At 47.5% G+C, this 27875-nt stretch overlaps 2 protein-coding genes across 5 annotated transcripts; both read left to right on the top strand.

Annotated features, from left to right (window-relative positions):
* The first annotated feature begins 107 nt into the window (after nucleotides 1-107).
* DRAXIN (dorsal inhibitory axon guidance protein) lies at nucleotides 108-11644 on the top strand. The gene is made up of 7 exons (XM_061450083.1): nucleotides 108-346; nucleotides 5601-6085; nucleotides 7409-7596; nucleotides 8109-8220; nucleotides 8562-8651; nucleotides 8895-8984; nucleotides 10972-11644. Exons 2-7 carry the CDS (start codon nucleotides 5623-5625, stop codon nucleotides 11082-11084), a joined length of 1056 nt encoding a protein of 351 aa, XP_061306067.1. The 5' UTR covers nucleotides 108-346; nucleotides 5601-5622; the 3' UTR covers nucleotides 11085-11644.
* A 6071-nt stretch (nucleotides 11645-17715) lies between these two features.
* Nucleotides 17716-26779, top strand: AGTRAP (angiotensin II receptor associated protein). 4 transcript variants are annotated; one of them, XM_061450078.1, is made up of 6 exons: nucleotides 17716-17778; nucleotides 22593-22627; nucleotides 22841-22952; nucleotides 23527-23725; nucleotides 23959-23997; nucleotides 25916-26779. In XM_061450078.1, exons 1-6 carry the CDS (start codon nucleotides 17752-17754, stop codon nucleotides 26020-26022), a joined length of 519 nt encoding a protein of 172 aa, XP_061306062.1. In that variant the 5' UTR covers nucleotides 17716-17751; the 3' UTR covers nucleotides 26023-26779. The 4 variants fall into 4 exon arrangements, with proteins under 4 accessions (XP_061306062.1, XP_061306063.1, XP_061306065.1 ...); XM_061450081.1 differs by having other exon boundaries at nucleotides 17754-17778; nucleotides 22593-22646; XM_061450080.1 differs by lacking the exon at nucleotides 17716-17778 and adding an exon at nucleotides 21166-21243.
* The last annotated feature ends 1096 nt before the right edge of the window (nucleotides 26780-27875 follow it).

Genomic DNA, 27875 nt, shown 5'->3' with positions numbered 1-27875 from the left:
GTTCTTTGTCCGCCCCGGTGCCTGCCTGGGGCAGGGGCTGTTCCGCCTCCAGCCCCGCCGGAGCATCCCGCACCACCCGCCTCTTGCGTCCCCCCGCGCCCCTCCCAGCCCCACCTCCCCCGCACCATGCACCCCAATCCCTCGGGATTCCCGGCGGCCCCGGCTCCTCTCCACATTCCCCCACTGCCTTCCCCCTGTCTCCTCCTCCTCTTCTTCTTCTTCCTCCTCCTCCTGCATTCGGGTTTGAGCACCCGCTGCCCCCCGCCACAGCTGCCTCCCCTCGCACGGCCGCTGTCCTGCCCCGCCTGCCCGCCGGGCTCAGCCCGCACCGAGGAGCCGCGCACAGGTAGGCAGCGCTGCCCGCTCCGCGCTCACCCCGCGCCCAGTCCCGGGGGTGACTCCCCCGGTCTGACCTCCCTTTGCTCCCGCACGGACTGCGGGGAGCGGGGGGCACTTTCCCACTTTCCGTGCCCCCCCCAGGAGACAAAGGCTGGGGGGTAACGGGCACCCCCAGCGCGGTGCCCCCGGTGGCGGAGCCGAGTCCCGAGCTCGGACAGCGCCGGTGCGCGGTGCCTTCAGCCAGCCCCGTCCATTGTCACCCGCGCCGGGAGCCGGCTCCGGGCACTGCCGGTCCCGCTGTGCAGCGCCGCGCACCTTGCAGGGGTGTGCGGGGACGGAGTCCCAGCGCCCCAGGTCCCCGGTACTCCAGGGGCTCCTGCAAGCTCCCCCCAGCCCCGAGATGGGTCCCCCCTTCCCCGGCAGCGGCAGCGCAGGGGTACGGCCCGGCTCTGAAAGTAGCTGAGCACTGAAGGGAGCTTCTCCCACCCAGTCATTGTGCTTGCGGAGCCGGGCGCTCCCGTGCACCGAGCCCCTGAGTACCCGGGGGTTGTTCTCTGCTGGTAAAAGTGAGATCTCGCCTCTGAATTAAATCAATCTGGCATCAGTTAATGGCTTATTACAGCTGGTAATTCATCTTGTGGGATTTAAGTGACGTTTATCCAATTCACACCTGAAGTCTTCCCGTCAACCAAAGGCTTAATGGAAAGGGGTTTGTATCCCCAGCTCATCTCCCTTGCAGAAGGAGGCATTAATCCCATGCCTTTTGATTCAAAGGGAGAATGACACGCAAGGAAAAAGGGGCAAAGCACAGCCTGGCTGCTGTGCCAGGCGGGACACATCCACTTCTCCCAGCAGTGAGGATCGGGCTCAATGTGCCCCTGTTCTCCCTGTCACACCGGCGGGTGCTTTCCAGCCGGGTGAGCAACGACCTCTGCTATTGATTGTGTCTCATTTGTCACTCGGCATTGTGCATTAAACTGGAGAGTCCTCTCTGCTGTGCTGACAGCAAGTGACTATATCTTGGATGCTAATCTCAGCCTCATTGCTATTTTAATCTCATTATTGGGCAGCGTAGACTCTGTTTGATAGCAGGACGCCTCTGATGGCTGTGTCAGCCACTTCTGGAAGTCCCAGAGGGAAGCAGAGCAGAGGGTACTGCATATTCATTCATGTGCCTCTCTTCTCCTCCAATACAGTGTGACTTGCTGAGCTGCTCTGTCCTTCTCGCACCAAACACGGTCACAGGGGACAAGGAATCTGTGGAGTCAGATAAATATGAATGGCGAGGTAGGGAGGAAAGGTGATGACGGATACGGGAAACCTAAGAAAGGGCAGCTCCAAAGAGGGACCCAAAAGAACTGGAGATTGGTGAGCAGGGGACTCAGAAATGTTGGAGAGAAGAAAAGTATTGTTACTTTTACCCTGGGCAGGGAAAGAAAAGGATGCATATAAGATTACCTGTGTGCTTTTGGGGGTGGGAGGAAGCTGGGAGAGCACCCTTTGAAATGGGAAGGTCTCTTGGCAGATTGTTTATGAAGCTTCCCAGCATTTGCCTTCAGAAACAGAAAAACAGATGGAAAGAGACCCAGCAGGGAAGTGAAATCTCATTTATCTGCACAATGCCATCCTCCTGGCTCCAGCCAGCTCTCTGCATGTCAGCTACCAGAGCCTACCCCATCCGTTCTGCTCCAGGCCTTCCCAAGCCCATCCATCACCCTGTGGCTTCTTATTTACAGGGAGCCTGGCACACAAAGCTGGGTTTATTGTCTAGCATCCCTGCCACACATGCACATACATAGAGCACCCATGTAGATGCACATGCACTGTGTCTATTGCTGCAGCTTGGGCTTGTCTGGAGTCCAGGAAATCTGCCAAAGTCTGAGCTTATCAGAGCCAAAGAGAAATCTGTCCCAGCGTACGTGCTTGGGTTTCTCTTGGTTCAGCCCTTGAGCATTCAAACCGCACCATTTGCGGTCTGGAGTGACAAAGGGTCTTGATATTCTCTATTCTCAATTCAAGACTTCTGTGCCTCTTGGCTGTGACATGAAGAACATGAAAAGTTAAAGCTAGGACTGTCAGGTATCATGGTTTAAGTGAGATATGTGAATGAACGTAGCTGAGCTGATGTTCCTGCTTTGTCGAATGAGAAACAATTACAGCAGGGGCCGTTTCAGAGCCTATTTCCAAATCCAAGTGACATAACTGTATTTATACAGGGAAAAAATGCCTGAGTTTGTGTGCATTACAAGCAGAGAGCAGAGTAATAGCAATTGTACAGGAGAGTCCAGAGAAAGAGACTCCCCACAGGGAAAATTACCCAAGATGCAAAAACCACCCCTAATTTCCCTTACAGGATTGTGACCATCCAGTATTAACCCAAAATGGACTGAAATAATGGCTGAGAGACAGAACTGCAACTCACTCATCAGCCCTGAGCCTGCACCCCGGGTAGCTCTAAGGCCTTATGTTTGCTTTACACATTTTCTCCTTAGTAGTAGCAGCTACCTCGGGAGGCAGGTGGTTGTAATCCTGAGGGTGTGAAAGGAAGTGCAAGGCATTGGGTGGAGTAAGGGGGATGCAGGTCTGGGGTTGTGAAGAGCTCTAAGGGCAGTTTAAGTTGGTAAAGTACTTCCCCTATATCCTTTATTAATATATGAACCCTAAGAAGAGGATGGATTCTGCACTTGTATTTGGTTTAGAGCAATTTAAGAAAGGCACCTTTCAGACCTCTTTCCGCCTGACATATGTCTCAGGGCAGGATTTACCCTTTAAGAAGAGGTGCATCAGCAGTGTGAGAACATCTCTGACACCCACATCAGCAAGTCTGAGGCTACCACTGTCTTTTGTGGACCGTGGTCCTCAAAGAGTTGATGGTGGAGTTTCCCTTGTTGCTCAGACATTGAGGGACCTGAGCACAGAGAAGAGCTAGGGATGCTGTTGTGTTACCGAGCTGCCTTTTGGAAGTGTGAATTTTACTGCTTCTGTAGGGTAAGGAAAATGAAGGAGGTCAGAAGAGGTTTCTAAAGTTAAAGACAGATCAGAGCCTGGACACAAGTGGTTAAGAGCAGGCTGTGTCCCTAGCACAGCAGTGCTGCAGTAACCTAAGGTACCAAAACTTTTCCACACACTGTTTTGGTTTGACAGGCAGCTCAGCTCTCCCTGACCACGGTGCAGCAGAGGTGTTTATCTGCATCATTAATGTGTGATTCCCAGAGACCCCGTAGCACAGTGTGTTATCCTGCCCTCTCAGGCAGTGCTGAGCTGAGGCAACCCTGTGCTCGAGCTCCACTTTCATCCTGTGCCATGCCAACAAAACAGCTGGGCAGCTTGAATAAATACCCCCTGTACTTTGAAGCAGACCTTCTGTTTAACTGCCCTGAAGCATTTAGCTGCTTTCTGGTCCTGCTGAAAGCCAGAATCTGCAGCTAATGTGCCTGTCAGGTTCACCATCAAAGGGGCCACGGCTGTGTGAGGGAGATGGGAGATACTCACCTTGTATTCTCTTTGCACTTGCACTCTTAGCATTTTGCCTACAGATGAAAAGGTAAGATGCTGTTTCTAGATCTTTGAGTTGTTCTGAGTGATGCCTTGATCCAGTTGGTTTGCTCTGGTTCTCAAAGAGAAAATCCTAGGAAAAACCAGACTGTGGATGCAGAGCTTGGGTTTTGCTGGGTTGCTATTTGTCCCGTTGGTTTTGGAGTAGGACTTCAAGTGCTTTGCTAATAGATTTAGCTGTCAGTCTGGTTTTCCTTTGCCCCAAGTAGCTGCCAATAAAATACTATTCATAGTATTCAGTCAAGAGGATGAAGGCATCTCCCTCTAGGATCCCCAGGTGCTGTAGGAGGCTGGGGCTACTCTGATGGCAGAGGTTTCACTGACTCAAACCCCTCCACATCTGTCTCAGGTTGAACAAAAAGAGGAAAGGAAGAGCCAGGTGTTATTCTTAGGTTGTCTCCTGCCAGTTCCACAAAAACTCACTGAGATTGGCCTCAAAGAATGCCACCTGCTGTCCTTCAGACGTGACCATTGCTGGTCGAGCAGCAGGGAAACACAAGCTGTTGTGACTATGGAGCAATGTGGTTCAGCTGGTGAACAGGCAGGTGGAAATCCAGTGCAACTGGATGCTGGGGTGCAGGAAAGATGGGGAGGAGGTTGAGGGAAGAGCTGTGGCTGTAACTGTGATAGGCTTTCTCAAACGTAAGCATAGCTTTGGTTTTCTGACAGTAACAGGAAACTGGCTTTAAGCTGCCCAGATTGGGAGGGACAATCTGAGAAAGCTGCTGCAAAGTGAAAGGCTGCACTGGAAATGCTGAAAATGCTTTTCCCCTTTTTGTGGGAAAGGATGGTGGAGAGTAACTGAATGAGAGAAATCTAATCTGCAATGTCCCAAAGCCACGTTTGATGGCATAAACACAGGGATGAAGGAAGATCCAGCGGAGCAGAATGAATGAGAACAGTCTGCAGCCACTGTGCTGAGGGACTCGGCCTCAGTGTTCCTTGGATTTACATGACCCTCCCAGTGACGGGCTCACCTTGGTGTGGGGTGAGGTGGTGACCAGTGCGGGGTCAAGGAGGGAAAGTGGGACAAGCTCAGTCTGCCTCCCTGCCCCTTCATCTTTGGGCCAGCAGCTCCTGCTCTGCTGGCAGCAGATTTGTTTCTCTGTGAGGCATCAGCACAAAATCTCCAGAGCTTTTTCTTCCCTTTGCCCAGCTTCAGCCACTCTGAAGCAGTACGTGTGTTCACGTACATGTGTCTCTATCTTGAGCTGCTCGGGGCTGTTGCTGGTCCTTCGAGGCTGCCATCTGCTTCCAGTTCTGTTTATCTTGACATCTTCATTGCAAGGACACCAGCAGTGAGGAGGGGCCAGTGCCAGCCAAGCCTGGGATGCCAGCCTGGCAGGAACAGCTCTGGCCAGGCAGCTGGTGCTGTGCTGGAGCTGTGGTCCACAAGAGCCAGTCCCAGCCCCTCATATGGTGGGCTGTGAATGGGAGGGTAGGGGGGCCGCTGAGGAATCAAAGGGAAGTGTCCTGCTGATTGATGGCCCTCATTTGCACATGAAACTGGGACCCTTCAGGGCTGCAGGCCCTGCACGTGTGTCTCTGCTGCTGTAACCAGGGCTGCGAGAGGAGGTAACCAAGGAGGGAAGAACTCACTTCTAGCTTTGAACACCGTAACTGTTTTCACCTAAGTGTCTTAGGCCTGAATCTGGCTTGCCTTTGCAGTCCCTAGAGGTTGCTTACTTTCTTGGTTTTAATTGCAGGAGAGGCAGAGCACCCAGGATTATGGCAATTTCTTCCACCTTCTCTCCTTTCCTTTTCCTGTGCATGCTGGTTCTTCCTGACATCAGCCTTGCAGTCTCCGTGGACCCTGGCACGAAGCTCAAAAATGTCCCAGAGAACAACAACCATCTTCAAAACCAAGACATGTGGCTGCAGCAGCCCAGAAGCGGCCACCACCACAAGCATGGCTTGGCCAAGAAGGAGAGAGTCCATGCCATGGCCATGCCTTCTAAAGGGCAGCCAGAGGGGGAAGAGGCCCTCAGAATGGGTAGTGGAGCTCCGGCTGTGGAAGAGCTGGCGGCAGAGGGACAGCCGGCAGCCCTGAAACAGAACAAGGATGTGTTCCTGGGCTTCGAGCTCCCGTACCCTGAGAGGGAGAACCAGTCCCCTGGCTCTGAGAGAGGAAAGAAGCAGAACCGAGAACATCGGCGCCACAGCCGCAGGGACAGGCTGAAACACCACCGAGGTATTTGAGTTCCAGGGCTGTTGGGTCACTGTGTGAGGGCAAGAAGATGCAGCTGTGGTTGAGCCACATGGGGGTGTGGAGGGTGTGGGATGAGTGCCTGCTCTGGGAAGAAATCTGCCAAACAAAAGAGGCATGAGAAAAAAGGGGAGCTCCAGAACCAGAGGTTTTTACTGCTGGCCTCAATGTTGTGGAAATGACCTGGTTTGCCTTAAAGGGGAGCTCTGAACGTTCCAAGGACTTGAGGGGTTGTTTTGGGGTGGCCTGCTTTGGTTTGTTAGCAAATGGTTCAATTTACGAACAAACATGTCCAAGCCATGCTCAACCACTGTCTTCGAAGCATGATGAGAACTAGAAATAATACAAACCACTACTCTGCTTGAAGATCAATTTCTTCTCATCAGAGCTTGTATTCTGCTATATTTATGTTGAACTACAAAAAATACTAATTTTGCAGAGCTGAAATTGCCCTAATTGCTTCAAAATGTTGCTGTGTTTGACTGGGACTGGTTCCCTTTGCAGGTCCAGTTGTGGGTGTGTGGCTCTGTGGCATGGTGTGGTACATCTTTAGTTCTATTAAAGCAGGAGATTTGTGTCAATCTACTATCTGTTGAGTTCTGGGTGTCAGTATTTCTGAGTTCCAGCTATCACTCCTCCCTGCATCAGTAAGAAGAGCTCTGTTGTTTTCTCAGGGGACTGATTAAACAACTATGCAACAAAGCTGGTTTAAAACACCATTTGCAGGCTACAAAACAGGCCTTGTTTCTTTGGTTTAATTTAAGGGCTATATTTAAAGTAATACTTTGTAAAAGTAGGGGTTAGGCTGTGAAGATATTCTTGTTTCAAGTGAGGTAGGTCCTCACTTGAGCTAACCCACTACTAAAATCAAATGAGAATGTGTTCACATGCATTTGCAGCAGCTTAATCCATTGGTTTTAAAATGGTTAATCAGGTACATTTTGTGTTCTTGAGACCAGAAGAAGAAATTCCTTGCTTCTTGGGCATCTTCACAAAGGTATGATTATAGAATCAAAGAATGGTTTGGATTGGAAAGGGCCTGAAGATCGTCTAGTTCCAATCCCCACACCATAGGCAGGGACACCTCTCACTAGACCATTACGTACAACTTAAGAGTGTAAAAATCAAGATGCATATATTCTGGACCTGATCTAATACCACATGAGACTGTTTTACACTGGTCTGAACAGGAGTTCAGGGTGGTGGAAAACTGATGATGAAATCTGAATTCCTTTGACTAGAATCTATGGCACTCAGGGAGAAAAGGAATGAGAAAGCTAATGCTACTATACCTATTGCCTTCTGCAGGGAAGACTCCTGATGCTGGGCCAAGCCCCCTGTACAAGAAACCTGAAAGCTTTGAGGAACAGTTTCAACACCTGCAGGCAGAGGAAGCTACAAGTCTGACTCCCACCATGCTTCTCATCACTGCACTGGAACTAGCTGTTTCCACAGAAGAGCCTCCTGTTCTTCCAGCCACATCACCACGGTCACAGGTAAAGAGCCAGCACTGTACCTCTGATGCAGACATATCCTGCAGATAAGGTCCAGTTTCCTTTTTGTTTCCAGTCAGAGGTCAGTGCTTGCTTGACACCAGAGCCCTGGCTCAAAAGCAGCTTTCTGTCTTGGAGACATCAAAACACCTCTTCCTCACAAACATTTCCTTTCATTGCTCCTCTTCCTTGCCCTACTTCTCCCTTATCTTTCAGTTTTAAGTACCAGAGAAGCAGTAGGAGCACTTTGCTGGAGAGGCAGCATGTTCTAATGCTCCTTGCTTGCCTTTTGTCCTCACATAGTGGAAACTTCCCTCTTGGCTTCAGCTGCAACACGGGAAAACTCTTCCCTTTTGAAAATAAGATGACAAGAATTCCCAACGAACAAGACAGGGATGGAGTGGGGGAATCTTAGAGTCTTTTTTAATGTCTAAAGCATCAGGGCAATTTGCAGAGACTTCAGGGTCACTACACAAGTGTAATCTGTTGTCTGTTTGGTTTCTTGTGGTTTGCAGGCCCGCCTCAGGCAAGATGGGGATGTGATGCCCACCCTAGATATGGCACTCTTTGACTGGACAGATTATGAGGATCTCAAACCAGAAATGTGGCCATCTGCTAAAAAGAAAGGTGCTAAACCTCCCTGTCCTCTTTCCTAAGGTCCTTCTGTAAGGCTCATCCCTTATTAGCATTCACAGCAGTGATGAAGGATGTGAGATCATAGTGGTGGGGAAAGAGAGAAAGCATAATGCTGATTGTTTTGTACTCAGTTTCAGCATGTTTCTCATTTTGGATGCATAGTTTGAGGGCAGAGGAAGAATGATAGATGGAGGGTTGAGAAATAGGGAGGAGATGAAGGTTTAGAGTTCAAACTCCACAAGTTTGAGGCTGTTTTTCCCTGGAACAATATAGTCTCCAAAATGAAAACACTAGCACGAAATTTTCTGTTGGGATCTGTTTGTTTTCCACAGAAAAACGCCGCAGTAAGAGCCCCACCAGTGGAAATGAAACAGTGATGGCTGAAGGAGAGCCCTGTGATCATCACCTTGACTGCTTCCCAGGTCAGAATCAGCTTTATGGAGTCATTCCTCCAAACATGAGGTTGTCTGAAACCTAGCCCAGGTTCTAATACAACATCCTCATTTCTAATACTGGTAGGAAGCAGTATGCAAAGGGAAGAGCAGAGGCTCTCTAAGTGTGTTGAGACAGATAATGCCTGTACCATTGAGCTGTCGTGGGGGTCAACAGCCCTACAGGGGAAGGGGGATAAATGAGCTGCGCTGAGCCTTGTTCCTGTGTTGCAGGCTCTTGCTGTGACTTGCGTGAGCACCTCTGCAAACCACACAATCGAGGCCTTAACAACAAGTGTTATGATGACTGTATGTGCACTGAAGGTAAGCTCAGCTCTTTGCTCTCCCCCTTCCAGCTGGCTTCATAGCTGGCTGTGGTGACTCAGAATAGTGATTTGTACATGAAAATAGAAGCCAAGCTCTGTTGCTTTTAGCCTTTCCCTGCCACTGATTAACAATGTGACCATTGAGACAACTTGTTTTCCCTCTTGAGAACAAAAATCCCAGTATTTATAACCCTAACAGAAGAAGCCATAATATATTAACACTTTAATGATGCTTTCAATTATCACAGGTTACAAAAGCAGCCTACTGTCCTTGTTTTGCATGACCTTATGCCTCAGCTTTCCTGAGTTAATTTCAACTGAACTTGTAGCAATTTAGTAGGTGTGTACAGGACACAGACGTTTGTTTCTTAAACCTATTTCTGAAGGATCCACAGCCCTTTATAGACAGTTGCATTATGATGTTGAAAGGCACTCTACTAGTCTGAACGTGTTCAGGATCAGGTCCAGGCTAGAACAAAACTCTGGTTACCAAGCTTTGTGACCTGTGTTAGGTACTTAATGACTCTGACCAGGTCAGTCACCTACTTTTTACCCAGGTAAGCAGACTGCTTTCCTGGAGTTGCAATGTTAAATGACAGTCTTCACCTTGAGTGTGTGATGTAACACTTGAAGGTCCTCATCAGACATGATGTTCTGATAGATTAGCATAGAAAAGTGTTTCTGCAAGCCTAATGAGGGCTGCCCCTGGCCCTGCTGTAGCCTTACGCTAGTTCTAAGTTGATGCCAAATGTGCATCCTCTGTAGCATTAAAAAGATCCCCAGAGATACAGTGTCCACATAAGACAGACAAGATTCTTAAGATAAGAGCAGAGCTCTGATCTTGTGTGCTCTCCTTTTGGGAGGCCTGACTGCCCTGGGGGGACTGGTAATGAGGGGCAGAAACCCAACTTTAAAGCAGTGGGTCACAGAGTAGCCCAGGGACATGCACTCCAAAGGGCTGCTCAGTGACCTGTGACATTGGCTGGGTCTCCTGTGTACAAGTACTCAAGGACAGTTTATGGGCTGTCTCATTATAAAAGCTATAAATCCTCAGTCTTCCCCACTCTGGGGGTGCTGGCACTGTTGCTGCTGCTGCCTGCTCTGGAAGGAAAAAGAGCTGCAGTTTCTAGGATGACCAAATCGCCTCCTGCCAACCCCAAAGACCAAACTGAAAATCCATTGAAAATCTCTTGAATTGCATTTCATACGAATTATTGGCCCTGTCTGGCCCAAGTAGCTCTCATTCTGGTGTAGCAAAGTCAAGCAATAGACACCAAAAGATAAATCAGTGTCAGAAAGTGATGAGTTACCCTGAGCAGAGGCTCCCATTGCCTTCCCACTCTCCATGGGAGAATAACTACTCATGTTTCTTACAACTAATATGCCTTTTTTGCCACCCTAGTGTTCATCAATGCTATATCAGATAGCTTCCATCAGACCCTGTGCTTCAAGCATCCAAAACAGAAACTGAAGGAGAGTGAGCTTTGAATCGGACCTCCCAGTAATAATGCTTCTAAGTCTCTTCCTTCCTCTCCTGAAGCTTCAGGGAAATAAACAGCAAGGGTAGCTGCCTTGCCATTGCTGCTGCACATCAAGTCTATAGTAATTTCCCAGTGGAGAGCTCACTTAGACAGTAATGGGAAGTAATAGGGGGAAACCAAGCAGGACTTCCATAAAATCACTGGAAACAATCAGGATAATTCATGGCATTTCAAGAAGGCAGTGAAAACTTCTGCCTGAGCCAGTGAATCCCACACCAAAGCAGTGATCCAAGCAGAACAGCAGGGCCCAGAAAGCAATATGCCCTGTCCATGTGAGGCGTTTCTCTGCCATCTCATTTGACACAGCCCAGGCACCCCAGCCTTGCGACTGTCCCCACTTGCAGCAGGCTCTGTTATGAACTGAGGCCAAGAGCTAACTGTCTGATGTTACTGCTGGAGTGAGCCCTGGTCCCTCCTGCTCACTTACACGTGTCTTTTCCATAGGGCTACGCTGTTATGCCAAATTCCACCGGAACCGAAGAGTGACCCGGAGGAAAGGGCGCTGCGTGGAGCCCGAGTCAGCCAACGGAGAGCAGGGATCATTCATTAATGTTTAGGAGGGTGGGATTCCTGCCTGGATGGTCAGGAGCTGGGGTCAAGCTGTTTATACCTAGCAATGGGAATTAGAGGAGAAAAGTCAAGCAAATGACTGAAGCTGCAGGCTTGGAACATGCCACGTTCCAACTAAACTGAAGCTAGTGTTCATTGTAAATTGAGTGGCCTCAGGCTTTTCTGTACCAGGACTGCGTTCCACCTCCTTTCCCTCAGCACATTCCTGCCATTGAGCTGGGTCTCCCTCTCCTGGTTAGTAAGAGGTGACCATGACTACCATTCTACTAATGGTAGCAAGCTCCTCCTCTCAACAGAGGCAAGATATGACCCATCCTTCAGGTCAAATGGGATATGAGCTTAAACTTTACCCCTTAACTATTACTCGAGAAGAAAGGTAGAGCCTCCTTCAGGATCAGAGGTTCCTGAGGATAGGAAGCTTGTAGCATCCAGGTGGAATCAAAGGTAGGAAACAGGTCATCAGGAAGGTGAGAGGGGCCCCTCTGACAGAGCTCATGCTCTCTCCCTTGTTCACTGCCACAGACAGTATTCCTTCTGTTACACACTACTTGTTTTCTTTGGGACCATCCAGAGAACCACCTGGTTTCTGCAAGGATGTGGCAGGACATCCCAGCCTGCAGCTCTCACTCATTTAATTACCCTGCCAAGTCTGTTCTTTTTACGAATTATTTTTAGGAGCTTTCTAGGGAAGTGATAGTTTTCCTAGTGAGCCAGAAATAAAGGTTTTTGGTAACAGGAGATAGGGACAGGCTGTTCCATTGTAGTAAATTCTGTGATATGTTGCATGTGTGTTCCCATGATATGTAAATAAAGCTATGATAGATACCTTTTCTGCAACTCCTCTGCTTCTTTGACTGCACCTAAGGATGGGGCAGGAGCCAGAAAGGCCTAGGAGGGTGCTGGCCAGCAGGTAACAGTGATGACTTCAGCTCACACAGAGCCACTTGGTAGAAATATTTCTCTACCCAAATTGGGGATCCAGTCTTCCCTGTATTCTCACTCAAACTGCATCCAACAGTCTGTTTCTGCCTGGTGTATCCATCCAGACATTTAGAACTCTTTATATTACTGATGAATTATTGATTTCAGTGATATATTGAAGCAGCACAGGCTACCTGTGTTAAACAGTAGTGTTAGTCAGTAAAGATGTTCTTTCCTACTGCTAATACCCCAGCACCCTGGTTTCTGGTAAGAGACAGTTCTGAAGCCTTTTATATTCATGAATCTGGAGATGTACAGCACTTCTTGTAGGAATAGAAATATTAATCCTGGTGCTGTGGTCAGAATTATGAGGTTTCCCTGAACTGCCCTGTGTTCCCTTTAGGTAGGCAAATCTCCATTTTGCACTCCTGTTTCTGTTGTAATGTCACTCCACATTGTGTGCTCACCCAAATGCTGCTTAACATAATAGTTTATGCCTCTAACATGATGAGTGCCCAGTCTGACGACAGAGCTATGCTATGAATACAGTATTAGTTCTGACCCACATACACCTGCAGTGCTAGAAGGTACACTACAGGAGGAATTTGTAAAGGAGTGTTAAGGTAAAACCTACCACTGGGTTGGATGTAGCTATTTAGATTTCTGCTTGCAGTTTTAGCCCAAAAGGCAGGAATAAAGGAAGGTAGTTTGGCTCTAGCTCTGTGCCACGATACAATTTGTTAACCCAGAGAGAGAAAAGCAGCCCCTCCCTCAGCTCAAATGCATAATAGTGGGTGGTGCTGCCAGTGCTATTGTCAGTGGAAGCATAAAGGGAAAAAGGCTTTAATTGATCACAGTCAATTGCAGAGCTCTCAGTGGTGTGTGTGACACTGATGGGAACCACATGCACAGCATTATCAAAGCCAGGTTCTGATACCACACTGCTTTCCATACAGCAGTGAGATCTGGTTGGAACAGTGCAATTGAAAGAAAGCAGGAAATTTTGCAGGGGCCTTTATCCTTGATGATGCAGGTATTCATTGCCCTGCATACAAAATCTGTGTAGGATCCTAGGCAGTGTTTTGGGCAAGCCTGTGTTGCAAATGATGTGAAATACAAGCAGGCTTAAACAGTAAATCTGAATTTTAAGCCAGAGCTTCTAGGCTCCAAAAGGAGACTTGCTTCTTCAGCTCTTCCTGTTTCATCTTTTATTGTGAATACAAAGAACATGTTCTTCTTAACTGGTGGGATTAGTTCAACGTGTATGGTCAGTGAAAATTGAGTTGTTCTTATAAATCAAGTCACACCATTACTGGATTGGTTGTTCACACCGGAGTTGCAAAAAGAGAACCCAGGACCAAGACTCATTCTTTCTGAACAGAGCTGTGACGTTGCAGAGGTGAAGCAGAAAGAGTGAGCAGTGGCACAAGCATATGCTGCACAGCCACAGCAGTGTGAATAGCATCAGCAACCTGATTTATATATCAGCAGATCAACTACCGACTGCAATTGCAGTGCAATGGAAAGCTGTTGAGTAAATAACAGGCCAAGGTGTGGAACGAAAGACCAGCCTGTGATATGAAACCCCACTGCAACATTTGTCCACGTCCAACCCGCTTCTGAGCGTAGCAAAGCTTTTTAGTGTCTCTCTGTGCTGTCTCAAGGCACCTGCAGAGTGGCAGGATCACTAGATTACATTTCACTTTCCCCTTCCTTCCCAGTATCTCCCAGTTACAGTGTAGTCACTGACAGCTCTGCCTTTGGGGGCATAAGGTCTGAACAAAAGAGAGGGGGAGACGAACGTCAAGCAAGTCTTGAGTTATAAGTTCTTCTCAACTGATTGTTTGAGAAATTCAAATTAAGAATTCACACAAGCTCAGCTTCTCGACTGGCACCAGAGAGCTTAACCCAGAGCTCTCTCAAGAGTTTCTATTGTTCTGAGAGGACTTTGGACCAGGCCCAAACCACCCATAGCAGGCCTCTGTGGAACAATTTTTCAAGTTAATTGCAGGGCATGCATGCAAGAAAGGTGAGTGACAGAGTCCCACCCAAACTCCTGCTCTACAGCTCCTGCTGTTAGCAGCCTCACAATGAGTCCAAGGGGTGTGCATCATTTTAAAACAGTTCTCCAAGGGTGAGAATCATTAGACATGGAAAAGAGAGGACAGCGTGCTGATTTGACATAATCATCTCAGCAGCTGCCTGCTCTGCAAATGCAGTTGAATCTTGGGGATGTTGCTGGCAGTTGCCAAAATGATGACTGCAAGAGAGACAAGGAATGGAAGCACAAATTAAAACACTTGGGAATCATTCTGGCTCAGGTCTGTAATAGTCTGCATTCATTTTAGCTCGGGGGTGTTTTATTGAAACCCTCTCTCCTCCCCCTACCCTCCTGTAATTACCCAGTTGTCAATCCACAGTGTGTGAAAGTGCTTCAATTTCAAACCCAGGCTATACCAAATTGCTCAAGTCCATGCCAGTCACTCTCTGCTACAGAAAGCCTGGGAAATGCATTGCTCTCACATTTTTTTAATCAGAAAATACGAGCTGCTGTTGTCTCGGGACGTTCTGAGAAACCCATTTCTGGTGTGTCAATTCATTTTCTAGAGTCCTTGTGAATCTTGTAGCCCCGCAATTATGTCTCAAAGCTCTAAAGAGAGAAGAGCAGAGAAGCAACTCTTCCTTGCTAAGACTGGAAAGGACTTTCAGGTGTGCTTTCAAGATAGCACAAGATAGCCTCTCCATTCCCCAAACTCTCCTGTCTGCCATAGCCTGTTTTGCAGTGAAGTGCAGGAGGAGGCTCCCTACTAGCAGTACAAAATACCTTCAGTTTCTCCTCCAATCCAAATAATGTTTCTGCTTGCTGATTTCCCACTGGGATTTAAAGGGGAGTTTGTACAGCCAGGACAAATCCTGCATGCCCTTCCTCCCTGATTATTCAGAAAGGTTCTGTTCATAATACATGCATTTCTGCAGACCTGATGCCTTCATTACTCTCAGCTCCATAGCCAGGGGCACAATTTAAAGACACTGGTGTCAGCTGCAGTCTTTAGTTACCTTCAGACTAGACCTCAAGTGAGGGCAGAAGAAGGGCACAACTATGAGGGGTGAGGTTGTCTCCATCCCCACAGGCTAGATAAGGGCAGCACAAGTAATTGTTATCAGCTCCTCTACTTCCCCATGGAATTGGTATTACCTTACCCACCGAGGGTACAGTGTCCTGGAAACACAAAGGAAAACATTTCTGTCTTACTAGCCTCACTTTTCTGCTGTCGGGAAGGAAGCCAGCTGTGTGTTAGATTTTTACTCAGCCTGCACAAAACATACCACCAATGTATTTGAAGCAGCTAATTGCTGGGTATTAGTTGCAGTGAGCTGAACTCACCTGCATCAGCCTTCTAGGCCAGGAAAATCTCTGTACCCTGTCTCCTGGGTTGTCCACATCTCCCTGCAGGTCTTCTTTAACTTGGTGCTTATCTGTCTCACCATGTTGATGTCGCTTTGAGTTATCAAGCCTAGGGAAGGGGACAGAGACAGCAGGTTACACAGAAAGGCAATTTACAAGGCAGAGATAACATTTGCAAAAGCAGAGATAAAAATCAACCAACCCCCCCAGATCAGATAGGTGTGAGAGATGTGCAAATGCATAATGTCTATCACTCTCATTGTTTTCATAGCCGTGAGATCATTAAGATGTTTCTAAGTCCCTTGAGTCCATGACATGCAAGCCCAGAATATAATAAGCATGGCTGAATTAATTGCACGATACATTGACGAACAAAATGAAGTAAAGTGCTTTTATTGTACAAGGCGAAAGGAATGCTTTGCATTGAACAGCACTCACATCAATCCAAATTATGGCTCATGCTGCATAAATGGTAATGAGACTCTGCTTCACTCAGACTGAAAGGAGCAAAGATGCCCACATGCTGCTGCGTCCAAACAGTGCTGTACTTAATCTGAGACACTGGAATTTGTCTTTCTAAAACCAACAGTTCTCCTTTGATAGATATTTTTGCACCCACCCTTTGCACTCGAGCACTGAGCCAGCAATATGGCTATTCAAAGTCTTTCTGTATCTTTCCTCCCATTGTAGGTGTCACATCTTCTTTCTGTCATGTAGGGTAAAATCCAGTCCTTAACATTACTGGGCCCACTAGCATTGATCCCATTTGATGCCACTACTTCTGGGAATAGAGGCAGGGCTTCCCTGCAAGACACAAATGGAAATGAAGTCACAGCTGATGTGTCATGTGGCAATGGAAGAGTTATAGCACAGTCGTTCATCTGGTAAAGTGGCACATTCAGACATTCCTACGGGGGGGACTTTTGCAGCCTGTTTTCCTACTGCTGTTGTGAGCCATGCAGCCAGTCAGTTTTGTTCTGCTGCTTCCTCTAGTTAGCATTTTCTAGGTTGTTTTATTTTGGCATTTAATAATTTGCCTTGGGAGATCTTCAAGCGTGCTGCATACTAGCAGTTCATAGCACTCAGGGCAGAGTGAAGAACAGGCTAGATAGAGCTACATTTGTGACCTGTTGAAGAATGTCTGTGTGTAGGTTATGCACAATTCTCATGCATAACCTTGCACTGCACTGCTTGGACTGGAAATGAGACTGAAGGATGACTCACTCATACATTTCCACATTCAGCTTCTGCAATGAACTTCCGACTCCTGGCTCCTTCCTTAGAGGCCTCATCTTTTCTGCAGGAATACATGACGACAAGCAAGCAACTGACCCAGTAAAATACTGTAGTCTTACACTGCAGGTAAAGCATACACTGGGAAGGGAAGGGAGGATTTGAGAGGGGTCATCCTGATTTCTTGGCTCTGTTAGTTCATTTGCCACACCTGGGGAGAAGACTGCTCATTATGAACTGGACAGGAAATGGTAAGTTACAGCTGCACCGTGTGGGGTTGGGGTGATGATGCATCAGCTGCCCTAGCTCTGAAATGGAACGAGCTTTCTTCCAGAATGAGAGATGGAGAACCTGAGATTTCTCCCAGGCTTTTAGTCAGAGAGTTCAGTCATTGAGTTCTAGGGAAAACTTTAGGGCCAAAGGAAGCGGTATCTGCCAGCCATTCCAGCTGCATGGCTAGAGAGGAGTGCTCAACCCCAAAGACTGACCTTGACTTGCCTGGGTTATCGTGTGACACAACTGAGCACAGCCAGCACCTCACAGCTGCTTTTTGTTGGTGTTTATCCAGAACCTCTTTGTCACTCCTCACCTTTTTGTCACAGTACTGATGTGTGCCCAAAAGCCATCTCTATCTCCCTCCTATACACGCGTTAGCCCTCCTGAGCACTGACTACGGTACAGGTACAACATCAAACTCACGTGTGTAAGCAGCGGAGCGTTTGCAGCCACCCAACTCATCCAGACGCACTTTTAACCAAGTGGGGGCTCTCCGGTTTGGAAGCAAGTGCTGTGCCATACCCATCGGGTAGCCAGAGCACCCGGCCTGCCTCCATGCCTGAACACGGCCGTCTCACAAGACACCCGCCGCGCTCCAGCGGAGCGGGCACACACACGGTCAGGGAGGGGGGTGCCGGGCCTCCGCTTCCCTCCCGCCCCACCGGTGCCGGTGCCCCACGGCGGAGGGGGCTGGCGGGGCGGTGTCCCGGCTCCCTCCGCCCCGCCGCCCTCCTCTGGGCGGCCCGGAGCCGGCTCCAGCCCTTCGTGAGCCGGCCCCGCCGCCGCCGCCAGAGTCACGGGGCGGGCGGGCCGCTGCCATGGAGCTGCCTGCTGTCAACCTCAAGGTAGGGGCCGTTGGGCCGAGCCGCTCCCGGGCTTCCCCGGCGGGGAGGGCCCGCTCCGGCTGTCCCTCGTGGCCGCCAGCCGGTTCGGGGCTCCGCCGGGAGGGGGGGGGTGTCCCTCCGGTTCCTCGCGGGGCGGCCTCCCGGAGCTTGCCCTCCCCTGTTCGGGACCTGTGTGAGGGCCTGGTCCGGAGCCGTGCAGGCCTCTGAGGAGGCAAGGCTGGTGTTTCCAACCTGTTACCAAAGCTCTTGGGCAGTCAGAGCGGCGACGCTGCACGGATCCCGAGGAGGCAAAGTTTGTGCTTGTTAGGAAAAGTACCTTAGGAAGGTGGTCCCGCTGATTTGGGGTTATGGTGTGATAACTGAAATTGGCCCTCTCTTGGGAGGGGATTCAGCTGGGGGCAGTGTGAAAGTTTTGGTGAATATCTGGTAACCAGAGAAGTGGGAAATACGGGACTTACAGCACTTAATGTAAAGGACTTACATTAAGCTTTTCACTCTGGGAAGAAGCGCATCCTTGCAGACAAGCTGGAGAATGCTAACATCCCTTTTTTGCTTTTGATGTTGGTGTTTGATGTTGAAGCCTTCCCTGATACCAGAGTTTTTCCTCTTATTTTCTTGTTGTCTCCCCTGTTTTCAGAGCCCTGGTATCTGTCGGGGTAGATGCCTTTTCCCAGCGTCACTCCTTTGCGTATCTTGGTTGTTACAGCGCGTTCCAGGTGCTTTCTTTGGTTAAAACCCAGAGAATTAATCCCACTGATCACATCAGGTTTTTCTGCTATTGATCCGTAAAGCTGCAAGTTGTGGCCTTGGAGCAGGCTGCCTACAGGTTGGCTGGGAGGACAGCATTATCTCAGCTGCCGTTATGAATTCAGCTTTGTAGAGGAAGGCTTTCATGGGGCTGTGCTAAATAAAAGCTTGGCATTCATAAAACGATGCTTCCTCCTCTTACCGGTTCACCAAGAAAAGCAACTTCCCTTGTTAGAGGCAAGTAACCAAATGAATTTTTCAAGGCCATTGCATTACCATCTGGGAACGAACTCGTGCTTTGTTCTGACAAGTTGGGACTATTTGGTGGTTCCCAGGGCATTAGGAAGATTGAAAGATCTTTCCTTCTACTTAATTTTTAAACTGGGTTTGATTCCCCCCCTCCCCATGCTAAAAACAACAGTGAGAAATAAGGACATTTGATTTATAAGTTTGCTAGCATGAAATACATGTTCTACCAGGGGAGGTGGAGATAGGGGAGCTGGAAAACACAGACTTGTTGAATGAATGAGTCACCTGTGAGAGCACAACTGAAATGTTGTCTTTCTTCTCTGGCTTCAGACAACAATTCCCAAGTCTCTTACTAGATAAGAGTGAGCTTGTCTTGGGCAAACTGTTTGCAGCATTGAGAAGTTCCTTGTTGTCAAGTCTGATGGTACTGCTCTCTGGCTGAAGAGGTTGGGGACAAGGAGTTAATAACTGTACCTTCATCTTTGTACTGTTCCTGAGTTAGGGTCTGGTTCCTTGAAACGTATTGCAAAGGTGGGAAAGACACTCAGAAAGGGACTGGAAATAACACACACCACTGGTATTTGTTGGCATGCTCTGCTTACAGCTTCTGTGAGATAAAAAAAAGATGAGCCTCGTGATAGAAGCAGCTCCAAGAAAACTGCATGACTGAACTCTGCGTGTTCCAAGAGGGAGCAATGGCTTAGGCTTGAGGTGTCTCTGAGCTACTCAAGAGCTATAAAATCCATGTAGCAGGTATTGCCCTAGAATGGATGAGGAACATACTCATGAAACAGCCTCTACTGGCTCAGCTCTAATAGTAACGATCAGCAAAGCATGTAGGAAGCAGCATAGCCATGTTTTTGCAGTGAATGCTTGACACTTGGGATTATTACAATAACTATGCAGAGCCTTAAAATACAAAGTTTGAGTTTGGTCAAGCCTGGACAATGCTCTACAGTCCATGTGCCTGGAAACATAAGAGTTTGTGCTTGGGCATTTTGAAATCCTGGATCACAGAATTGTTTGTACTAAAAGAGACCTCTGTATGTCATCTAATCCAACCTCCTGCTCAAAGCAAAGCTAACTTCAAAGTTAGATCTAACAGTTCAACTCAAAATTCAGCTGGCTTTTAAAAATCCCTAAGGATAGAACCATGACAAGGCTGTTGGATAGCCTGTTCCACTGCCCAGCTACTCATTACCATCACTCTGTTTCAATAGTGAATATGCTCACAGGTGGCCACTCAGATCTATGTTTTGGTTAGCACATCCTCAGGTGAGTATGTCACACAGTAGATGAGCTCACTTAAAAAACCAAAAAGAAGAGTAAATAAAACTTTAAAAGTTGGATACTACAAGAAAATAACTGTAATTTGGAACCATGTAATTTTGAACTTAGTCAAAATTCAACCTTGTGCTGAAGCATGTTTAAAGGAGTTCCTGTTCCAAAGACTTTCCCATCTAATGAGACCCAGGCAGACCTAGGCTATTTTTATGCTTGGCAATTAGTTCCATCCCATCACATGCTGAGATTTGCGAGGAATTCCCCTGAGCTCTTCCCAGTTTCCAATGGGATGCTTTTAATCACATGATCATCCTTCTGTCCAGAAGAGATGGAGACAGAGGTCCCACCTTTCTTATTTTCTGCTCTCAGCACTAGTTCAAGTCTTAGGAGTTACCTTCCCAAAAGAAGCAATGGATGTTGTTCTGCATCATGTGCTTTTCTTAGGCACAGTCTTAAGGCCTTGAACAGATGGAAAAGATTTAGATTCTTCTGCTGTCTCGTCAGGAGACTGCCTGCAAACTAGCTAATCTCACATAGCAACTGTGGCTTTAAAGCACGTTTTTCGTTAACACTCCATTTTCTGTGTGAGAGCAGAAGCCAAACCCACCAGCTGATTCCATAGTGCCCTGAAGAACTGTCAGGTATGGGGCTAATAACCAGGATGGGAATGCCTTGGGTTTATTTCAGTAGTCCCTCATACTATCAGTTAATGCTGGTGACTAAGCATGCTTCATAATTTAATAACTGCAATATTGATCTAGACAGCTTTAAAATAAAAAGCCATCCTGCCTCATTATGTTAACTGGTGAGCCTGGAGGGGGCTTGCAGCTATGTAACATGCAATTAAATACCACCTCATTAAGAATTTCCCTGATGTTGCGATAGTCTCTTGAGTAAATGCTATTTGCACGTCTCCATTCTTATCCCAGAACATCTTGTATTTCACTGATTAGCACTTGCTGCCTGGTCTCCATGGTACAGTTTGGGAGAAGGGAAAGCAGGGGGTGGTGATGAAGCATTTTGTAGGCTTTCATGAGCACTTGCAAGAAATCATTAATAAAAATCTGTTTCAGCAGGGTCTGACAAAGTCTAGGCTACTCTGGCTGAACGCTCAGGGTGCTGCAGTGAAGCAAGAGCTCTGTCTTCCCCGAACCCATCTGCGCAGAGCACCATGAGCCACAGCAGATGTGACACTGCTGTTGATTTCCCAGCTGTGCTTCACTCCCATCACAGCTTTGTGGGTGATTAACTCTCTTCTTGAGCAACTAGTTTTGCGTTAAGTTAAAGCCTGGGTAGACGTTTTAAGTCAATGAATGTAGCAGGATGTCAGTAGATCTTAAATTTAAATTTCTTTTTCTTTAGTGTCTCAGTGCTCCCATCTCCCTGCAGCTTTCCAGCGTTCACTGAATAATTAAGCCTTTCGCTACTTATTTCCCAAATTAGTTTATGTTTCTCTTTTTTGTGGGAGTATGTGGGGGTCTGGGGTCGATATAAGTGCCAGTTGGAGCCCTTCTCACAGCCAGAAAAAATGGAAGAATGCCTAATTCCCGTGGATCCTCTGATGTATCTGGGCTTCGGCCTTTATTTTGTGAGGCTGTCTTCCATATTCTGATTTTAACAAATGTTTAGAGAGTCAGTGTGAGTAATCTCCCTTTGAGATTGGCCAACAAGAGTGAGCACATGGATATAGGGATGGAAAAAGATGGAAGTGGTATATTTTTGTTCCCATTTGCTGTCATAATAAACATGTAGAGTATGTCTCCTTGGTTACAGAAATGTCAAGTATTGGTGAAGAGAATCCTTGTGTCGCTTGTTACAGTAAGATGCTTTCTCCTTGTATTTGTCCCCTTGAGCACAAGGATGAGGCTCATAAAGGACATTTGCAAAGTACAGAATCTGTTACAGCGTCATCTTATTGCTACTTAGGGCACTGCTCACATTTGAGCCTTGGTGGCTTTGCTGAAGTGAGAAAAGCTGTGTATTATGGCAGGATTTTATTCTCAGATTCCTACAAGTTGCCTTCAGGTCTGTTAATATTGCAGTGAGGTTGAACTGCTCTGAAGAGACTGGAAGGAGGTAAAAGGAGGATTTACTGAGGACTGGAGTGAAATTGCTGGGAGCTGCAGGCGTAACTATCCATGGCCTTGCTGGTGATGGGATGCCAGATTGGTCATGTATAAACTGTGCTAGCATAGTGTGAAACAGATTGCCCAGCTTTCTGTACAAACTCTTCTGGAGTTCCAAAATCAATAACCCATTTAGAAAAGACTAAGTGAGCCCTGAATCAACTGTCAAAAGAGATGACAACGAGAATGAATGACTACAGTGTAGCACCACAGGAAACAGTCAGCAACAGAGAGAAAAATGGGTTTGTGTTTTCAATGTCCCAGTTACTCTGCCAGCTGTCTGCACTGGTTCATGGGTCCAGAGTTTTCTACCTGTCCCTTGGAAAAAAGATAGTGTCATTTCATGTTGATCTCGAGTTCTCTCAACTTGCTGACCTGTCGTCTTCTCTGTTTTGTTTTTTTCCATAGGCCATCATTCTGGTACACTGGCTGCTCACGGTGTGGTGAGTGATTGGTAACTGGGTGAGAACAGAGTATTCTTTCGACCTGGGAATGGGATATTCTTGAGGAATTGGCACTCCCTGTTTGTGCCTGCCTGTATGCAAGAAGATCTTAAATCAGAGTGAGGTGTTTGTATGGGAACAGGGGTGAATACAAAACAAACAGTTGCAGGCTTATTGTGAATGTGGGCTGGGGTTTTTTGTCTTGTTTGGCAGGGGATGCATGAACCACATGTTTCCAGCCTCCTACGCCTGGGGAAATTTCAGTGTCCTTGCAGTGGGGATCTGGGCCATTGTGCAGCGAGACTCCCTTGATGCCATCTTGATGGTGAGTGTGAGGGTATGTGCCTCCACCAGGCTGCTCAGGGAGAGGGTGGAGACAGCTTTTTTGAGTTCGTGATGATTTCAGTTGTGAACAAGTCAAATTTCCTGTTTGGGTTAGTTTGGGGTTTTTTTTTTTAAGAGAGCATATAAATCTATGAGCACTGCAAACCATAGTGAGAAGCATTCACTATCAGTTATTTTGCTTCTCAGAGGTAAGGCATGCTTACTTTTTTACCTGTTGTTGTGACTTGTAAAGCCAGAGGAGGACTCAAAGTGTTTAATGTGCTTGAGTTAGAGGGCTTCATAAAACCCTTCTCTGAACATTAAAGAGATTGGCAAGCAAAACTAAACAATCCTGAGGTGTCTGACAGATGGGAAGAAAATGCATGAAAAGTACAAGATCATTCATGGAGGATTCTCTGTCTACCTGGGGCAGTGTCAAGGGTTAGTAATGTGTGATACTGGGGTGAAGGCGTGATTGTGTGAACACAGATCTTGCAGGAAACAGATGCTGTAACTGCTTCTCCTTGTGGTTAATCCCCTATTCAGTTCATGTCCCATTCTCTCTTTGTTTCCAGTTCCTGACTGGCCTGCTGCTCACAGTCCTCACAGACATCATTCACGTCTCTGTCTTCTACCCTCCAAACAGCTATCTCACTGATGCAAAGCGATTCAGTATAGGCATGGCCATCTTCAGCCTCCTCCTCAAACCTCTGTCCTGCTACCTGGTGTATCGAATGTATCGGGAGCGTGGAGGAGAGTACACCTTTAACTTAGGTAGGATGCTTCCTCTGCCTCCATGTCAGTGTAGGCCACCTCCACTGGTGTTAGGACTGACTTGCCTTGCACTTTGGACCCTTCAGCCTGAGCTCTGTGCAGCTGGATTCTGCCTCCTTTCCAAGGAGGGGGGAGTGCATGTTCTTTCTCTCTCTCATACGTCTGTTCTCCCATTTTGTGGTCCTGGTGTGTCTTAGGCCTTAAATTTACATTCTTCCTCTCTTCCCTTGCAGATATGGAGTCCTCATCTGACATCCATTTTGCCCACAATGGTATTGTGAGAGAGTAAGAGAGACTACAGTCTCTCTTATTCAATGTAGCTGAGAGGCTTGTCCTCTCTTCCTCCTCCTGCCTTTGTGCATGCTTGTTGGAAGATTCTTGGTGTCCTTCTCTCTTTGCCAACCCTTTCTTTTCCTTCTGGGGGAAAACAGAGGCAGCATTTCCTTTAGCTGGATTATGCATAAGAGGGAAAGCAAGCTGGATTTCTAACTCCATGCTTTCCCTGGGCCTCACATGTCCTAGTTATTGGGCCTCCGTTTCCTCACCTGGAAAATGGGACTGATGCCCATCTCATGGGACTTTGCCTGAAGGCACTCATTTTTCTCCTGGTTGTACTTGCTAATGATAGTGTGGCAGCCTTGCCAGAGAGAAGGGGCTGTGGCTGGATGTTCTGAGTCTCAGTCAGCTTTGCCAAGCGTGCCTGGTGCTAGTTCATGCTGGGGCAGCTGCCAGGGATTATTTGCTGTGTGGGAGTTCACCTTGGCAAAACCAGCAGCCTGGTGCAATTATCTTTTTGCCTCCCTAAGATGGCCGTGTAGGAAAAGGGGTGGTATAACTGCATGACAGTGTTTGAAAGCTGTCATTTGTGCTGCTTTGGTGCTAGCAAACATAACGCTTCCTGTGAAAAGAGGAAAAGAGGAGAGGCCATGGAAGGAAACCATGGCTTGAGGCACTGTGTGCTGTGTGCATCTCCCTACAAACAGAATGTGGATGTTTTCTCCATCATCTTATTTGTGCAAATGCCTGACAGAGCTGTCTGAACTGGGTCATAAGGCCTGCGAGTCAACTACATTGCCTTGCTCTGGGCCATGTTTGTGCCAGTTTTTATTAGCTGCTCAATGTGCTTGTAACTGGGGGTTGACATTTGTATCCCATGGAAACTGGGGAGTTCATCCCTTTGGGTGGAATTTGGGAGCACTCCTTTTCAACCACACTATCCCAACACAGGCGTGATACTGTCTGAAAGTCTCTTTTCAGGCACAGGTTGGAATTCTGGCACATTGTAGTTTCATACCCTCGCCTGAATTGCTTTTCTCACAAGATTTTCCATACAAACTCTGGGCTGTTGTTTTGTGTTGAATGTGGTTGACACATTTCCTCTCATTTTCCTGCTATCTGGCATTTTCCTTTTGAGCCTAACAATGTTGCATTTTTCCTAGTCTTCTCTTGTCTTGTTTGCTTTCCACACAAATCTGGTTTTGTTGCTTGGCGGTATCCTTGCTGCTTCAGACAAGCCTCTCATATAGTTTGGTGCCCGCCTTTGATTCACACTGCTTTCTAGCCATGGCAGATGCCTGGCCTATAAATAAAGAGCTGTCCATGCACATTCTCTGTCTGTCATCTTTCCCTGCTTGCCCGCTGGACAGTAACACGATTTTGTGCCAGTCTTATACCATAGACACATATTCATAGTGGAATTGGGAGCACTGCTGAATTCAAATTTAGGGCCATGGTGTTGCACACTTGAGGCATAAAGTGGTTCATGGATGATTCATGCTCTTAAATCTGCGCTGACAGCTAGCCATGGTTCCTGCTGCTTCTGGTTTTTCTGTTCATTTCCCCACTAGATCTCTTAAACTTGATCTTGCTGAAAGATGCTATTACAGGAGCTTTTTGTGCTGCTACGTAGTATTGCAAGTCTTGCTTTCCACACAGCCATGTGGCTACTAAGAGAGCAGTTCTCGGGGAATGAAGAAGCATGTTCAAATGCATCTTGGCTATTTTGCTTTTGTTGAAAGGATGGGTTTTCTCATATCCTGCCTGTGCAGTGAGGATCACAGAACACAGGTGCCAGGGAGATCACAGAGCAGAACATGACATGTGCTCCTAAGCTGTTGGTTTATTCTAGAGGATTCTGTTCTTGTGCTTTTGCGTTTTTTCACAAGCTTGTTCTCTTCCATCTCCACTCAGGCGTCACCTGTGCAGGCCAGGATCGCAGCACCTATGAGCCAATTGATCAGCAGGATGCCCCTCCACAGTGGGCTGACTCAAGCAAGATAGCCCAGCATCCGTACTGAGCCCTGCTCCACAACTGAGAACAGACGCTCCCTCACCCAGTCTAGCCTTCTGCTCTTCCCATGTTTGCTCTGAAGAAGCAAGACTTGCTACTGAGCAAACAGCAGAGGACCTGAGTTTTCATTTCTTTTGCCTCTCTGAAGGTTAGGCAGATGGGTTGCTGCAGTAAGTCCAGAAGACACTCAGAGGTGTCATGTTAAACACTGTGACTCTTTGTAATCCCACTACTCTCCTTTCCTCCCTTCCCCTAAATCCCGCCTCTGTATGTATGAGTGGATGCACCTTCTGCAGCCTTTCAAGTCTTGTATTGTGCATCCTCTCTATTGTAAGTAATGGAACCACTCAAAATATTCTTGGACAAGTTATCTTTAAAAGGCTTATATTTTTAAGAGCCTTAAAACAATACCATTCAGCTTGGTTTTATGCAGATAGTTCCCAGGAAACATCTGGGAGTTCCTGAGGGCTGGTTTTGACGGCATTAAGATTTATGACCATAACTCCCTGTGCTAGCTGTGGTGGTTTGTACAAAGCTGGGGTTGGTATAAAATGCTTATAAAAAGCTGCTTGTGCTCCCAGCGTCTAATGTTGGGTTTTATTCACTGATGCTTTTATGCAATTTGAATGTTCTTCAGGATACTTAAAATGGCTCTTGAATGTAGGTTATAGATACTCTGTGCCTTGAAATGTCCTTTTGCCTTCAGCTGCCTATCTTAACAGAATTTGAAATGTTACATTTTTCTAAGAAAACTATAAAATGAACACAGTTTTTCTGTGTTACGAAAAAAAATTACACTGGTCACTTCTGTCTCATTTGAAAATGTAGGTTTCCTGAGGGTTTGGAAGAGTTGTTACGAGGGAAGTCTATGGGGCTTCAATAGCTTTTAGTCTAAGCTTTACGTGGACAAGTAGAGGGTACTGCTTGCAAGTATGTGGGTGGGAAGGTGAGCTAGTAAAATGAAGACTGGGAAAGGAAAAGATGGGTTGACTTACACTGCAGTGGTGAGCTCCATGGGGTGTGACAAACTCTAAGTATTCTACTCTTATGCACAAAAGTGTGATAACCTGGTTTACTGTCCCCAGGTGAGTGTTGTGCATTCGTTTTGCAGGCTGCCATGCAACACAGCATGACAAAAGGAATGACTCTACTCTTGTGATCAGATAGGGAAGGAAGAATAGGGAGGCAGACCTTCATGTGGTTTTCGGCTCTTCAGAACTGCAGTGATGGCACAGATCCCTGTACAACACACCAAAACACTCGGTTTCTTTGTTCCCTAGACCCACGAAGGCCAGATTGCAAACAACCGCTTTAAATGCAGTGGGTTTTGGTTATTTGCACAGTTATTTGTGTAGAGCATTGCAGGTAGTGAGGCCTTCCCAGCCATTCTCCAGTGCAAATTGCCCACCTAGCTGACCTGCTGTGTGCTCTTCTGTGGCACATCTGAGAGCTCAGGGAAGCAGAGCAAGGCAGGAGTTAGGTTAGGCTCAAAGGCACCTCTTTTGGGTAAAGTAAATCGGAAAGGTGATGATAAAAACGAAGCCCCTCTGCTGACTTCCGTGAAGGAGGGGTTTTGTTTCAGCAGCGCTTACACCAGACACGCTCTTGGCTCAATACCTGCTTCAGCCGGGCCTGTGGGGAGTTCCTGGAGCAGCCTGGCTTCACCGCGGGGCTCCTCACGCAGACGGGCAGCAGGCGCCATGCCCTGCTCAGGGCGTTTTCCTTCGGTTTCTTAAATGCTCAGCTCCTGGCGTGGCCGGGGTTCAGGGCGGTGAGCAGGCAGCAGCTCCCCACATGGACCACGGGCGGTGAGGCCCGGCCCCTCCGCGGGCCCTTGGCCTTAGCAGGCCGCGCTCTCCT

This window comes from Pezoporus flaviventris, unplaced genomic scaffold (genome assembly GCF_033815535.1).
Source record: "Pezoporus flaviventris isolate CSIRO_AGI_PZ_B2104156 unplaced genomic scaffold, CSIRO_AGI_Pfla_v1 ptg000009l, whole genome shotgun sequence".
NCBI classification, from domain to species: domain Eukaryota; kingdom Metazoa; phylum Chordata; class Aves; order Psittaciformes; family Psittacidae; genus Pezoporus; species Pezoporus flaviventris.
Note: the sequence above shows the minus strand (reverse complement) of the source record. Positions and strands in the feature narration are given on the sequence as shown.

What these genes read in the sequence shown, in the direction of transcription:
- DRAXIN (XM_061450083.1), top strand. Translation starts at nt 5,623, where the DNA reads ATGGCAATTTCTTCCACCTTCTCTCCTTTCCTTTTCCTGTGCATGCTG. An exon ending in CAGGCTGAAACACCACCGAG is followed by an intron (nt 6,086 to 7,408) that starts GTATTTGAGTTC and finishes TGCCTTCTGCAG; the next exon opens with GGAAGACTCCTGATGCTGGG. An exon ending in GCCATCTGCTAAAAAGAAAG is followed by an intron (nt 8,221 to 8,561) that starts GTGCTAAACCTC and finishes TGTTTTCCACAG; the next exon opens with AAAAACGCCGCAGTAAGAGC.
- AGTRAP (XM_061450078.1), top strand. Translation starts at nt 17,752, where the DNA reads ATGGAGCTGCCTGCTGTCAACCTCAAG. An exon ending in CACTGGCTGCTCACGGTGTG is followed by an intron (nt 22,628 to 22,840) that starts GTGAGTGATTGG and finishes CTTGTTTGGCAG; the next exon opens with GGGATGCATGAACCACATGT. An exon ending in CATCCATTTTGCCCACAATG is followed by an intron (nt 23,998 to 25,915) that starts GTATTGTGAGAG and finishes ATCTCCACTCAG; the next exon opens with GCGTCACCTGTGCAGGCCAG.